Source organism: Megalobrama amblycephala, linkage group LG14, assembly GCF_018812025.1.
Source record: "Megalobrama amblycephala isolate DHTTF-2021 linkage group LG14, ASM1881202v1, whole genome shotgun sequence".
In the NCBI taxonomy this organism is placed as follows: domain Eukaryota; kingdom Metazoa; phylum Chordata; class Actinopteri; order Cypriniformes; family Xenocyprididae; genus Megalobrama; species Megalobrama amblycephala.
The window spans coordinates 9,767,495-9,783,134 of NC_063057.1; the positions used below are offsets into that span (position 1 = coordinate 9,767,495).

The following is a 15,640-nucleotide window of genomic DNA, read 5'->3' on the forward strand; positions in this document are numbered from 1 at the left end:
TCATGAGTCCCCTAGAAGCTCTTTGTCATGCTCCACATCTCCACGTCAGAGACAGTGTTCAGGTAAGTTATTCTGATATAGCAGAACATAAAAATCATAACAGCCATATGTAATGTATGTATGTAATTTTGTTGTGGAGAACTAAGAGGATTTAATCTCACAAACCACTGTAGGTGTCTCTGTTCTGACAGAACTCTGTTGGCCAGTAATAATGTCTACTTGTCTGTGGATTTTAGATCATGTTCCTCTCAGACTGAGTGGAGGGGAGGGCCGGTGCTCTGGGAGGCTGGAGGTGTATCATAACGCTGTGTGGGGCTCAGTCTGTGATGATCTGTGGGACATCAGCGATGCTCAGGTGGTCTGCAGACAGCTGGGTTGTGGAGCAGCACTGAGGGCTGATGGGAATTCAGTCTTTGGTGCTGGTGAAGGTGTTGTGTGGCTGAACAGTGTCGAGTGCAGAGGGAATGAGATTCACCTGTGGGACTGTCCTCTCTCCCTGAAGAACCACACCGACTGCTCCAACAAAGATCATGCTGGACTCACCTGTGCAGGTCACAGAAAACACTGACCAATATTATTCACTTTTAGATAATTTCAGTGCTAATAATATTTGTGAATTGAAGATGATCATGATTTTGAATTTGTTTGTGTCTGTTTTTCCAGATTTGTCAGTGTCCACTACTCCTGCCACAACAACATCATCTTCTCCTCCAGTTTCTCAGACAGTGAGCTCAACATCAGTCACTCCTTCACAAACTCCTCTCCAAACGTCTCTCTCTGTGCTTGTGATTGTACTGGGAGTTGTGCTCTTCCTGCTCTTAGTGCCACTGCTTATACTGATTCAGCAGAACAGAGTGATGAGGAGAGGTAGGAGAGATCCAGAGACTGTCATATTGTGTCTTATTCAGTGTGTGATCAGTCATGTGTTGTGAACTGACAGCAGGTTTGTCTCTCTACACTCACAGCTCTCTCTAAGAGGAGACACAGGAGCACGACTGAGGGCATTTATGAGGAGCTTCATCACAGACCTTCTAACAGACACAGTCTCTTCACTCATAGGGGTGAGTAAGTGTCTGTTGTTGTTTTTTTTTGTGAAGATCAACAGGGTAATCAGTTTATTCAGAGTGTGAGTGGAGTAAATCACATAGGTCCTTATTTGAGTCACTTGTAATGATATAGGGTTAGTGCTATATGATCCAAATGATATGGTATTTTGGCTTATTTGTAATTTTGAACATGTCTGATGGTTTTACTCCATAACAGGAAGTGTCCTTTCTACTGAACAGCATTCTGGGTATGAAGATGCTGATAAGCTTCTTTCAGGTTAGTGGACTGAAATAGAATTATGTTACCTACTACATACAGAAAAGTATCTGTGTTAAATGATTAAAAACATTCAGTTAGAGTATAAATTATAAAAATCATTCAGCTCATAATTCAGATAAGGTTTTATTATTATTATTTTTATTATTATGTATGCATTTTCTTTTTCAAAGCAAATTCTGCAGTAGGAGCCACACCTGACTATGATGACGTCACTGTCACTGAAGGACCAACAGGTCAGTGACTTTAACTGATCACAGAAATTCACTTAATTTAATTACCTATTTGGCCTGTGAATTAGTTTCTGTTTATTCTCTTTTTCTGTTAAATAATTTAGTAGAGCAACAAAACGCACCAGAGAATTATGATGATGTAATCATTCCTGAACGGAGACCTCATGATACAGGTTTATTTATTTTAATTACTTCGACAGGTTTTAACACACTATATATATTTATATGCATTTTAATTTTACATATGTACATTTTCAAAATCCAAAATTTTGTTCATTAATGGATGCATATAATTTTTCATTATTTTATTGTAGATGACTTAGCAGAGAACTATGATGATGTCGTCATTGTACGTCAGTTCTCCAATGATAAAAAAGGTGTGGGTTTCAAATGATACACTTCTACATTAGAACTTTTTTTCCCCCTTATTTCTCATCAAATATGAATCGAGTATGAAGACTTTTTCATGTAATTAATACTAGACACATTTATATCAGAGGGTGTTCAGGAGGAATACGATGATGTGAAGAACATCGGGGAAAATATGAGTTACGTGTTTGGCATGTTTGGTATGGGATGCCTTTTTTACTGAATAATTTTGTTTTAGCCTTTATAATAGCTTTAAATAATCACTTTCTCTTGGTCTTTTGTCACAATAGATAATTTAAATGCAAACATTGTGTTCATCATAATACTTTTTAAAGCATGTTGAAACATGAATTTGCTCTTGTTTTCTAATAACAGACTATGACGATGTGGAGGAAGATCCAGGAAAACATGGAAGCGCTGTATAACTCAAACCACACACACACACACACACACACACCACCTCAAATCAAAGTTTATAAGTGGTCTGAAAAGTGTTTAAGATCCTATACTGTATGTTTTACCTGCAGTCCAGCAATGTTTTATGTTGCACAAATCGTCTAATTCAGCGACAATTTCTGAGAAAAAAAAATGCATTTCTTTAAAAATGTTTGAATTTTTTCCAGATGTTTTTGCAGATTTTTTTTCTCTGTTATAAAAACCTTCAGTTTTTATAACAGAGCTTTTTAAAATAGAGACCCTGTTTGTTTCATACATTTGTTTTAGATTTGCTTCTAATTTAATAGGTGAACTGATGTCCATGTTTTCTTTTAAAGAGTTAAAATTAGACTATGTGCATGGAAATGTGTTTTTATTATTTTATTTATTTATTTTTTTTGGTGGTGTTATTCACAGATTGTCAGACAGGTATCACACTTTGTGTTTCCCATATTCACTCTCTTGACTGCTGGGTGGCTTTGTCAGCGCTTTTTCAAAAAATGCTTTTGTCTGATGTGTCACTGAAGCTGTTAGGTGATTTCCTCTACTCTTAAAAGTTAAAGGGTTCACCCAAAAATGAAAATATTCTCGTCACATGAACTGATTTAAATATGTTTTTAGTACCTTTTATGGATCTTGAGAGAGGAAGTACCAATGCTGTCTATGCAGGCCTCGCTGAGCCATCGGATTTAATCAAAAATATCATATAATTTGTGTTCCGAAGATGAACGAAGGTCTTACGGGTGTAGAACGACATGAGCGTGAGTAATAAATTACATTATTTTCATTTTTGGGTGAACTAACCCTTTAACCCTGAGTGAGAGAACCCTGAAGTGAAGTTGTAGAGCAGAGGAAGATGAAGATCAAAAGATGGAAATCATTTTAATAGGTTTTTAGAGCATAAAATACCTATAAATGAGTAAGGTAAAGACTTGTTCCCTCATACAGGCTGTGCTGGTCGAGTGGAGGTTCTTCACAGAGGTCACTGGAGAACAGTGTGTGATGCTGGCCATATGAAGACCATAAGGTTGGTCTTCTTGAGGTTTACTGTCAAGGACCAGTTCTAGCAGTAGTTCTCCAGCAGGTCCAGGTGCTGCTGTACTACCTGTGCAATGGGTGACAGCAGCACCAGGTCATCTGCATACAGCAAGAGCTTGATGTTCTTGTCTTGTAGAGTGAGTCCAGGGCCTGTAGACTGTTCCTACTGCACCGCTAATTCATTCATGTAAATGTTGAACAGTGTTGGACTCAGGCTACAGCCCTGCAAACTCCTCTCTTCTGGGTGAAGAATTCTGTATGTTGCCAATTTCTATTGCACATTTGTTGTTCGAATACATTGATTTTATAATGTCATAAACTTTACCCCCTACACCACTTTGTAAAAGTTTGTAATATAATCTGTTGTGCCAAATTGAATCAAATGCTTTTTTGAAATTGACAAAGCATGTGAATATTTGTTTTTCTGACATTGTGTTTGGTAAGTAAGTTTACAGTTCTATTGTTCTATTGCTCACACAGACGACTCTGATGAATTATTAGGGTCCAATTTATTTCCACCCTTATGAATTGGGGTAACAAGTCCTTGGCTCCAGATGTCAGGAAAACAGCCCGAACTAAGTACAATATTGAATAATTTGAGCTCAGCTGTCTGCAGCTCAGGTGTGCTGTGTTTCAGAATTTCACCTAGAATGCTGTCAGGTCCACAAGATTTCTTACATTTTTGGCTTTTGAGTTTGTCAATTCTTCATGTGTAATTGGAAGTCAAGTGGATTTTGATTATTTTTAATTGTGTCTTCATTAGTTTGTAGATTTTGGTTGATCTGATTATATTGTCATTGAGCTGTTTTGGTGAGATTTCTTTATATACATTTTCAAAATGCTTTGTCCAAATTTCTCCATCTTGTATTGGTAGGTCTTGTGGTTTTGTTGTGCTCAGATTATTCCACATATCCCAGAACTGGTTATGAATTATTTAATGTTCTATGTCCTGTAAATGTTTGGTCAGATGGTGTTGCTTTTTCACTCTAATTATGTCTTTGTATTGTTTTAATTTTAAACAGTATTCAGTTCATATATGTGTTATTTGGTTCTTTATGTTTCAGATTTGATAATTTCTAGTTATCCTTAATGTTTTGCCACTGCTTATATGCTCAGGTGTGTGTGTGTTTGTCAAACATTCACATGACAACATTCAAATATTCACATGGTTACATTTGCACACTTGTTTCAGGTGGATTGCAGGTGGACTCTACTTGTTTCATCATCGCTGATCACCCTCTAGGGGTATATTTTGTGATAATGACCAACTGACTGTACATTATTCTGCTTATTCCACAGTTGCTTGCCAAACATGGACATAGGCCTGTTGATTTTACTTTAAATAGCCTAACTTTTTTTAACAACCAACCTTTTAATTATTCTAACTTGTGTTGATGTGAGACGAGGGATATGAGAGAAATTAAAATACTAGTATAGGAAACTATTTGCCTGGTTCAAAATTAGACCCCTTAATGCAATGATTAACCAATCATAAAGGTTTAGTTCACCCAAAAATGAAAATTCTGTCATCATTTACTCACCCTCATGTCATTCCAAACCCATAAGACTTTCAATTATCTTCGGAACACAAATGAAGATCTTTTTAATGGAAACTGAGCGATTTTTGCCCCTCCGTTGACAGCTACACAACTATCACTTTGGTGCCTCAAAAAGTTCATAAAGACATCGTAAAACTAATCCATATGAATTGAGCAGTTTAGTCCAAATATTCTGAAAAGAAAATTCATGATTGCTTTATATGATGAACGGATTTAATTTAGGCCAAACTCTCAGGAAGCTGAGCAACTACCTCCATGTGCTGCAGCTCAAACCAGATGACCTCATCACTCAGTCCAACCTCCACAAACTCTGAAATATCATGCAAAAACGGGGTCTACGAGCTGCCAGAACTCGATCTGTTGCTGTAACCTCTGCAGATATTCATCTATGGACATCTGACCTTTAATTTGAAATGGATTTCTGTGATTATTCATCCCTTACTTGTATATATTATGTTGGTGGAACTGGTTAAAACTTTAACTGGTCTAGTGGTTGGGAGTGAAGATGGATCCTCTGTGAAGTTCTGTATTGAAGAGTAAATAGTGTAAGAGAACAGTAAAGTGCACTGGAAATGTGTAATAGCCTCTGAATTATTATTCTCACACACAATCACTGACCAGGATGCATTTCATTACTCCTCCCCCTAATATAAACTCTTCTACAAACATAGACTATGCAGAAAGCTAAACATGTTAATGGTAACTCATACCAGCTGAAGTTTTTTATTTATTTATTTATTTATTTATTTATTTTATTTTATTTTATTTTATTTTTTTTTATATTTAGTCTAAATTGTCATTGTGTAGATATTTAAAATGCCTCTTAATTTATTGTTGATAAATCAATGGTTTGTCACTTATAATGGTTGCTAATGGAACGTAAATTCTCAGCTAAGCACCGTTATGTTGGGTGACTGTTGAAAGACTTTTATTTAATATCAGACTTTTTACCAAAACATCTCACCACTATAAAATTGTCATTCAGAATTATGTGAGAGAACAGGAAGCATGCTAATCAGCTTGTTTGGGGAATATGTGTTTTGCTGCCCTCTTTTGGAGGATAAACACATTGCAGTACAAAATACGCCTTATTTGCCTCTCTTTAGAATAAGTATAGTTTTGCTGTTACGGAATATAGAACTGATAAAGAAAACAAAGATGGTGTTTCATTTGGTTGTCTTGTATTCTCACATTCCTATGATTGTTTTAAAAAACTCTTTCATATCATCACTAAAAGTTCGAAACTTTGCACATGCAGTACGTTTCTGAGGGTCAAAAGTTTCTTTCGTATAAAAAAATTTAAGTGTAATTTATTATTTATTTTTTTTAAATATACAATGTTAATTTGTCCCTGCTCTTGAAGTATGAATGTGCAAGTGTAATTTATTATTTAATTTGTTTAAATATACAATGTTAATTTGTCCCTGCTCTTGAAGTATGAATGTGCAAAACAAGGTGCTTTAGCAGAAATATAGTTAACTGGCTCTCTCTGCTGTTCACAAGGTGAACAACAAGCTCATCTTCACTGAAAATTATGGTTCCCTTTCAAGGGAAATATAAAGCCTACCCGAAAACACTCTCATTCAGCTTCTGTGCCTTCAGCAAAGCGCTACATGTGAAATCATTTGTCATATTTATTGTTGTCTGACTACCATCTATTAATTTGAACATTGTGATCTTCTTCATGAGGCTGCGCTCCCGCCGAGCCCTCTTTGAGGAGGGTGGCTCGGCTCACGTTCCTTGCTGCTTGTGTTCCACTTCTGCCGAGGCAGACCGGAGCCTGATATCATGGGGTTCGAAAATTTATTTAACTCAGCCCTCATCTGTTGGAATTAATGTCTCTATTCGGAGACAGGAAGCACGTTCTGCAGTTTCTTCTGTTCCAGTTGAGGCAGCTGCACTGATGACACCCAGTTATGAGGAGTTGGATGTTGTTATCAGGAAAAGCTGTGGAATCAGGGAAAGCTGAAGACTCACCACTTCAGTTTTCCTGCTTATTGAGTTCACGGCTTAACGTTTTTTCCCGACCTCCACACTGAGGTGTCTCATACCATATATTTACATTATACAGTAATGTGTTGGGTATGAGAAGGCACAGTTATAGGGTGATGCCAAGAGTGGAAGAGACGCTTGCGAGCCATCTCTCCCCTCAGTCTGTATCATACCTTAAAGCACGAACTCCACACGCAGACAACAGAGCGTTGCTTACCGTACTCCCCCTCCAAGGAGCTGGGAGGCGGGGCAACGCACGCAGGCGAAGTCCTCGAAGGGCAAGACGGATCTGAGGACCATCATTGCTGCTAAGAGCTTTGTCGAATCCGAAGCCAGACAGCGTTTACCTCATTATACGGTGCCTGCCTGCCTTTCGGTGCCCCCACAGGGCATTGTAATGGCTGCACAAAACACACCAGGGCCCAGCCTCGAGAGGCTGGTTCCCTGAGTAGTTTTTTTTTTTTTCCTCTCCAAAGCCAGACGTTGCTCACCTCATTATATGGTGCCTGTCTGCTTTTGGTGCCCTCAGGGGGTTGCTCTGCCAACCCCACCGCAACGCCGGGGCGCAGTAATTTCCCACAAGTCACCCTAGTCTGGCTCACGCTCTCTGAGGCAGCCAAGCCAGTTGTTCCCTGCCGGTTCACCGATTCAGGGCATTGTGCTGGCTGCACAAAACACACCAGGGCCCAAGCCGCGAGAGGCTGGTTCCCTGAGTAGGTTTTTCCCTCCAAAAAGCCAGACGGCGCTCACCTCATTATATGGTGCCCATCTGACTTTTTGCACCCCACCGCAACGCCGGGGCACAGTAGTTCCCCGTGCGTCACCCAAGGCTGGCTTGCACTCTCCGAGGCAGCCAAGCCAGTTGTTCCCTGCTGGCGCGCCGATTCAGGGCATTGTTCTGGCTGCCCAAAACACACCAGGAGCCTCGAGAGGCTGGTTCCCTGAAAAAAACTGATGGTGGTCCCCTCCGGAGTCAAATGATGTTCACCTCTCTCAACGGTGCCCGTCTGTCTTCGGTGCTCTCAGGGGGGCGCTCTGAAAACCCTGCCGCAATGCCGGGGCGCAGTGGTTCCCCGCTTGTCACCTGAGGGTGTCGCGTGCCCTCTAGTGCAGCCAAGCCAGTTGTTCCCTGCTGGAGTTTTGCTTCAGGGCACTGTGCTGGCTGCCGATATTTTACCGGAGGCCAGCCTCGAGAGGCTGGTACCCTTAGTAGATTTTCTGACAAAGTGAAGTCTGTCATATATATCTACAGTGGGTCCTACGCACAATAGAAAAGGGGTATGCAGTTCAGCGCCCCGATTCAACGGGGTCCTACCCACAGTGCTGGGTCCCGAGCAGGCTCTGGTGATGGCACAAGAGGTAGAGACTCTTGAGGCTATAGAAAGGGTTCCTCCTCCCAGCAGGGAGTCAGGGTTTTACAGCCGCTATTTCATTGTGCCAAGGAAAGACAGGGGATTGTGTCCGATTTTAGATCTGCATCAGCTAATCGAACAGTAGCAAAGCTCAAGTGCGAAATGCTGACAATAATATATATTGTGTCACAAATCAGGTCCGAGGACTGGTTTGTCACGATAGATCTAAAAGTTCCAGAGACTGTTAGGTCTTATGGCAGCAGCGTCCAACGTGATACCTTTTTGGCCTGCTGAACATGTGACCACTGCAGTGGTGGCTCAAAACCAAGGGGTTCTCACCGAGGGGGAAACTTTTTCGTATAATCAGAGTCACGCGGCTATGCTTTTGTGCTCTAGTTATATGGAAGCAACCTTGGTTTCTGTCCCAGGGACCTGTGTTGGGAGCTCTTGGTCGTCGCGTCACACTAACGACAGATGCATCCCTCACGGGCTGGGGGACGATCATGAATGGTCACTCGACTTGGGGTCTACGGCAGGACCATCATCTCTCTTGGCACATAAACTGCCTGGAGATGTTGGCGGTGTTTCTAGTACTGAAACACTTCCTTCCAGACCTCAGGGATCATCATGTGCTAGTTCGATCAGACAACACATCGGTTGTCTCATATATAAATCACCAGGGGGGTCTGACATCATGCCCGTTATACAAACTGGCGCATCAGATCCTCCTGTGGTCCCAAGGGAAACTGCTCTCCATCAGAGCAGTGTACATCCCTGGGTACCTCAATGTGGGAGCAGACATCCTGTCGAGGCAGGGGCAGAGGCCTGGGGAGTGGAGACTTCACCCAGAGGTGGTGAAGCTCCTATGGGAGAACTACGGCGAAGCCCAAGTGGATCTGTTTGCGTCTTGAGAGACGACTCACTGTCCACTGTGGTTCTCTATGACAAACCCAGCACCTCTCGGGCTGGATGCTATGGTGCAGCCGTGGCCGAGGCTACAGCTGTACACATTTCCCCCAATTGTGCTGCTCCCGGGAGTTCTGGAGAGAGTTTGCCGAGACGGGGCCCATCTGTTATTAGTAGCCCCGTTCTGGCCGGCCCGAGTATGGTTCTCGGACCTGATGTCCTTGCTAGACGGCTCTCCGATGGAGATTCTGATCAGGAAGGACCTTTTCTCTCAGGCGAGCAGGTCGATCCTTCACCCCCGCCCGGAGTTATGGAAGCTGTGGGCTTGGCCTCTGAAGGGGCCCAGCTCATAAGCTCCGGTCTCTCAACTGAGGTTGTTGAGACCATTCACCAATCCAGAGCTCTCTCCACGAGGAAACTCCCTGAAGTGGAGATTTTTCACTTCATGGTGTGAAAATCACCAGTGGGACCCAGTTAACTGCCCCGTTGGTGTGGTGCTGGAGTTACTGCAGGAAAGATTTTCTACAGGGTTATCCCCCTCCACACTAAAGGTATATGTGGTGGCCTTAGCTGCTTACCACGCTCCTTTAAGTGGGGTATCTTTGAGGAGACACCCATTCATAACTCGTTTCCTCTGTGGAATTTTGAGGCTTAGACCTGCAGTTCGCACGAGAGTACCGGCTTGGGATTTGGCCATTGTGTTAGAAGGCCTTTCTATGGCCCCCTTTGAGCCTATCAAAGAGGTTCCAGAGAAATTTCTCACACTAAGACAGTGTTCCTCCTTGCTATGACATCTATCAAGTGAATTGGAGACATTCAAGCCCTGTCGGTATCTCCATCGTGCCTCAAATTTATGCCTGGCATCCCTGACCCGGATACATTCCTAAGGTCCTCACTAATACTGTGAGACCTATTGTACTGCAGGCCTTCTGTCCTCCTCCATTTATGACGTCGGACCAGGAAAAGCTTATCTGCCGTGCCCAGTTAGAGCACTGGATGCGTATGTCCACAGAGCTAATGCCATGTGGAGAAAGTCTGATCAAATCTTTGTATGTTTGGGTCACCTAAAAGGGTACCCTGCATCCAAGCAGAGAATGAGCAAGTGGGTGGTCGAGGCCATCTCACTGGCTTATGAGTCGGCTGGTCAGCCTTCACCTTTGGCTGTTAGCCCACTCTACGAGGAATATGGCAAAATGTTTGTGATACGGCAGGCTGGTCCTCACCGCACACATTTATGGGGTTTTATGAACTAGACCTCGGCTCCACTCCAGGGGCACAGGTGTTACTGTGAGTTGTGCGCCTCGGCTTCACACGAACGGTCACTTGCTCATATGGCGACATTGGGATTGTCGTTCCCATAGCGATTACGCAGTGCGAATTCCCTTGAAAGGGAACGTCTCGGTTACGTATGTAACCTTAGTTCCCTGAATAGGGAATGAGACGCTGCGTCGCCTTGCCATATTCCTAGCATGCCTGTAAGCGCCTTGCTTCAGGATTCAGAAGCTGAATGAGAGTGTTTACGGGTAGGCTTTATAGTTCCTGGTCAGTGACGTCACCCGCCTATGACGTTCCGTCACCCCATTGGACTGATTTCATAAGTGCTTCATGGCGCAATCACGCAGAGGCGTTCCCATGGCGATTACGCAGCGTCTCGTTTCCTATTCAGGGAACTAAGGTTACATACGTAACCGAGACGTTTTTGTGGGCCACCTGAAAGAAACCAATTAGGAAAATTTCACATTAGTTACAGGAAGTATTTTGAGATATAGATAAAATGTTTCACAAAAATGTTTTTTCTCCCTCTAATTAGTGTAATAAGGGCTTACTTGTGCGCTGTGCTCTTGGTAAACATTTACTTAAATGCTTTTTTAAAAAGAGTATTTATTAAGTTAAGCTTAATAAATGTAAATGTCATGTTAACATATGTATACACTAATAGACAGTGTTTAGGACATTCACAGTTAGTTATCTGAGCTTTTATCTCTTCTCTGCAGGTGTTGGGCTTTGATGCTGTAAATAAACTGGAGAGTTTCCTGTCTCCTGTAAGTCAAATGTGTGTGTGTCTGTGTGTGTGAGAGAGAGAGTGTGTATACATCCCCTCAGTCTTGATGGGTGGGGAGGAGGAGTTCATCAGCGCTGACAGTTAGATATATATGGAGAAAGTCATAAAAGCCTCCTCTGATTTGTCACTGAAGTTGTTTGATGATTGTGTCTAATAAGGTAACAGCGAGTGTGATTGGAGGGAGTTGGACCTCTTTCTCTCTCATTAAGGGGTGTGAGAGGATGCCTGTACTTCTGTATCATCAGTGTGGAGAAGCTTGTACTGGATGTTGAATTAATCAAGCAGAGAGAGATGGAGAGATGCCTGACACTCATTTTACTGACTACAGTTGTAAAACTCATCACAGCTGGTACACAAGAAGGTAAAGAGATTAAGTTATTTTTAGGAATGAAGGTGTCAGACTGTTATTTAATCACTTAAAATTAAACTATAATGTTTTTTTGTTTTTTGTTTTTTTTAGATATTTGCGTAATCGCATTGTCACAATATTTTGAATGTGCTCCTGCGTTCAACAGGCAATTTTTCTCTTTCTCTCTCTCTCTATCTCTCCAATTTATAAAGAGCTTTAATATGTTTTACATGATGGTCTTCTTTTTATTCATTATAATATATCATTATCAAAATAATGTTAATATTTGTTATTTTCAAAAAACCCAAAGAGGGCATTTATTATTATTGTTTTTTTGTTTTGTTTTTTGTCTGTGATCACAATTTAAGTGAAGTTCACAATGTAATTTCGGGAGGAGTGAACCCATCTAATCTTTAAATTAGTGAAACTCAAACATAATCTCAAGAGGAGGGAACCCTAATCTTTCAATTACATCCAGAGCATATAAGCAGCTACTCACCCTGCTCTGGCATCAGTTGTTTCGATATCCCTCCACCTCCCCAACTCCACCACATAAATTAAGCATCTCATCTATCGTACTCCTCTTTCATGCAATAGTAGTCCCTGGGGGGGTATATCCAAGCTCGAGTTGAAGCTGCTTCCTCGAGCCCCTCCACAGCGGACAGCAAGCCAAATACGCTTAACCTTATTAGCTTAAAGATTTTATGAGGAAACGAACTCGTGAAACGTTGTAAATGTTATCTCAATCTTTTGTAGTCTCAAAAAAAAAAAAAAAGCTTGAACAAATCCCATGAACATGAATTTGTTGAAAAAATGACTCATTCCTGATCCAGCAGCATAAATGCTATATTGTGTTATGTCAAGATCACAAGAAAATGAAGATCATGACAAACAAGACAGAAAAAAAAAAAAAAAAAAAAAACCCTAAAGGCCTTTTAAGGTTACCATGTTACACAGTACCAAGAGCTCAGCTGCAGAAGAACTATCCTGGGAAATACACCAGGTTTAATATAGTTTAAGTTTAATCAACATCATTTGTGGCATAATTTTGTTAACCACAAAAATAAATGTCTACTTTTCCTTCCTTTTTTTAAAGAAACAAAAACTGGGTTACAGAGACATTTACATGGGGCCAGAGAATGGGGCCAATACGTAAACTTTGAAATACTCGCTCTCTCAATAATATAAAAACAAGATGTAAATAATATGTGTGTTAACATGATTTTAGAATGGAAAAAAATGCTTACTAACTTCTTCTGTGCAAAGTTATATCCATTTTTACAAATTTGTTTCCATGACAATAATGTAATGATATAAACCCTGTAATAATGTTTTAAACCTACAGCTAAAATAATACATGCATTTTAGGATAATTTATTTAAGTGCTTTTATAAAATTATAAGTTTCACATTTCTGTCTTTTAACCCTCAGTTTTTTAATAAAAAGGAGGGAGTCAGCATTCATTTTTTCATTAATCAACTTACCTATTGTGTTGATTAAGCTCAACTTGAATTGAACTCTGAATATTCTTTTAAATATTCAGATGTATGTGTCCCATTTTGCCACTTGTCCTACTTTGTAATGCTATGAATTAAACTCTCATCCCTTCATCTCTTTCATTATTACTGCTTAATATTTAGACGGTGTGAATGTGAGGTTGGTTGGTGGTCACAGTCGCTGTGCTGGTAGAGTGGAGGTTCATCATAGAGGTCAGTGGGGAACAGTGTGTGGTGATCTCTGGGATTTGGCTGATGCTGCAGTGGTGTGTAGAGAGCTGGACTGTGGAGAACCTGTAGATGCTCTGGGTGATGCTCATTTTGGACCAGGATCAGGATCAGTCTGGATGAGTTTTGTTATGTGTAATGGATCAGAGTCCACACTGAAGAACTGTGGGTCAGGAGGATGGGGTAGAAGCAACTGTGATCATACTGAAGATGCTGGAGTCATCTGCTCAGGTAAAGTATTATACATATCATGGGCGTAGGTTTGGTCTCAGCTTTGGTGGGGACACACCGGCCCGCGCGTGTAGCCTGTCAGATACCCCGCCGCCAAATTACGGCGTTTCTTGTACTGTCCTCGTCCTGGCCGTTAGAATCGATCCAAATAGCAGTGCAAAGATCCAAATAGCAGTTCAAAGGAGCTTGCTAAATATTGACTGGGGACAAATTTGTCATCTCAAAATATTGATAGGGACTAGTACCTAGCGTCCCCCCCTAAACCTACGCCCATGATACATATTCAAAATAATATCTTTGTAAGTTTCCCTAATGGCTTCTATTTTTTTAAGAAGTCGATTTTAAAATGTTAACTTAAATAATAAATAGATTTCATTACAGTATTTATTTGTTATAACACTAAAAATAAAATGGCTTTTATGTACAAATCATTATCTTGAAGCTCCATAAATAAGTCATGCTTTTGTTGATCTGTGTTGTGTTATTTAGAAGTCAGGCTGGTTGGAGGTTCTCGCTGCTCTGGGAGGTTAGAGATACTTGATAATCAGACGTGGGTTTCAGTGTGTGCTGCTGCCTTTGACCAGCAGGATGCAGAGGTTGTGTGTCGAGAGCTGGACTGTGGGGCTCCTGTACAGGTGCTGGGAGAAGATGTTTTTGGCAAAGGAGACGCTCAGATGTGGACACAAGAGATTCAGTGCAGAGGAAATGAGTCTCAGATTCACCTCTGTCCAACATCACCATCACATGAAAACCACTGTTTACATGAACACAACATTAGTTTGCTGTGTACCGGTAACAGTTAAAAGTACAACAAAACACATTTAATTTTATTCATTTTATTATAACATTTTAAATTTACAGTAGCTTTTTTTTCTTACATTCACAGACATAGTAAATGTGAGGTTGGTTGGTGGTCACAGTCGCTGTGCTGGTAGAGTGGAGGTTCATCATAGAGGTCAGTGGGGAACAGTGTGTGGTGCTGGTTGGGATTTGGCTGATGCTGCAGTGGTGTGTAGAGAGCTGGACTGTGGAGAACCTGTAGATGCTCTGAGTGATGCTCATTTTGAACTGGGATCAAAACCAATTTTTAGGATGAAACATGTGATATGTGCTGGTTCAGAGTCTACACTTAAGAAATGTGGATTCATGCAACCGACTGATCCTGATGTGTGTCTTGATAAAAGCGCTATGGTCATTTGTTCAGGTAAGCTAAAGCTAAAAATCCTGTCATAATGTACAAAACAATTGCGTCAAAAGCAGTCATAATTTAATTTTTAATGACCACACTCAAAAAAATGATTCTAGCTGCTTGCTCAGTTTATTTAAATAAAATAAGCTGAACCAACACAAATCTTTAGTTTTTTACTTAATTGGCATTTGCACTCAATTGTATTATGTTAAATGAAATTAAATTTGCAAAATGTTAGGTTAACCTAAACCATTTGTGTTGAGACTACACAAATCATTTATGTTGCATTGATTGAAACTGGGCAGTGGATTTTTAGTTCCCAGCATGCTTTGCGTAGGGATAGATTGGGACAGTAAATGTTGAAATTAAGTGCTGTTTAATGTGTTTTTTAGGAAAGGGAAATACCTTTTAAAGTTTGATGTTCAGTTATATTTGACATTTAAAAGAGTTTCTGTTATGTCGATTTTTATGAGGTTACCATTATGCTGAAGTGTAGACCTTGTGGTTAGGCTATGGGTGGCTACATGAAATAAATCTATGTTGTTCTCAACAAGCTTTAACCGTGCTAAAGCGATGATGAAGCACTGATGCGAAGCAGTGATGACAAGTTCTTTACCTGATCATTACATGCATGCTACAGATGTTTTGCAGAAAACTTAAGCAACTCTGCACAAGGGCACCAGTCTGAATTGCAATAGCACTGGTTGGATCAACAAGAGTGAATTATGTTCAGGAAACATTCACAGAATACGTCAAATGAAACTGGTGTGATCTCGTTCAGTTAGGATGAATTTTACTCATCAGTACAATTAACCTAGCTTAAGTTCAAATAAATCAGTTCAGCTGTGTGGAAATAGGTGTCATAATTGAATTAAGTT

The 15,640-nt window shown here is 40.7% G+C and overlaps 1 protein-coding gene across 1 annotated transcript; it reads left to right on the forward strand.

Moving 5' to 3' along the window:
* The first annotated feature begins 8,995 nt into the window (after positions 1-8,995).
* On the forward strand, positions 8,996-14,379 carry LOC125245624 (scavenger receptor cysteine-rich domain-containing group B protein-like). Its single transcript, XM_048156292.1, has 5 exons — positions 8,996-9,655; positions 11,202-11,260; positions 11,479-11,618; positions 13,259-13,573; positions 14,063-14,379. Exons 1-5 carry the CDS (start codon positions 8,996-8,998, stop codon positions 14,374-14,376), a joined length of 1,488 nt encoding a protein of 495 aa, XP_048012249.1. The 3' UTR covers positions 14,377-14,379.
* The last annotated feature ends 1,261 nt before the right edge of the window (positions 14,380-15,640 follow it).

What these genes read in the sequence shown, in the direction of transcription:
- LOC125245624 (XM_048156292.1), top strand. Translation starts at nt 8,996, where the DNA reads ATGCCCGTTATACAAACTGGCGCATCAGATCCTCCTGTGGTCCCAAGG. An exon ending in TGGAGATTTTTCACTTCATG is followed by an intron (nt 9,656 to 11,201) that starts GTGTGAAAATCA and finishes TCTTCTCTGCAG; the next exon opens with GTGTTGGGCTTTGATGCTGT. An exon ending in CTGTCTCCTGTAAGTCAAAT is followed by an intron (nt 11,261 to 11,478) that starts GTGTGTGTGTCT and finishes TCTCTCATTAAG; the next exon opens with GGGTGTGAGAGGATGCCTGT.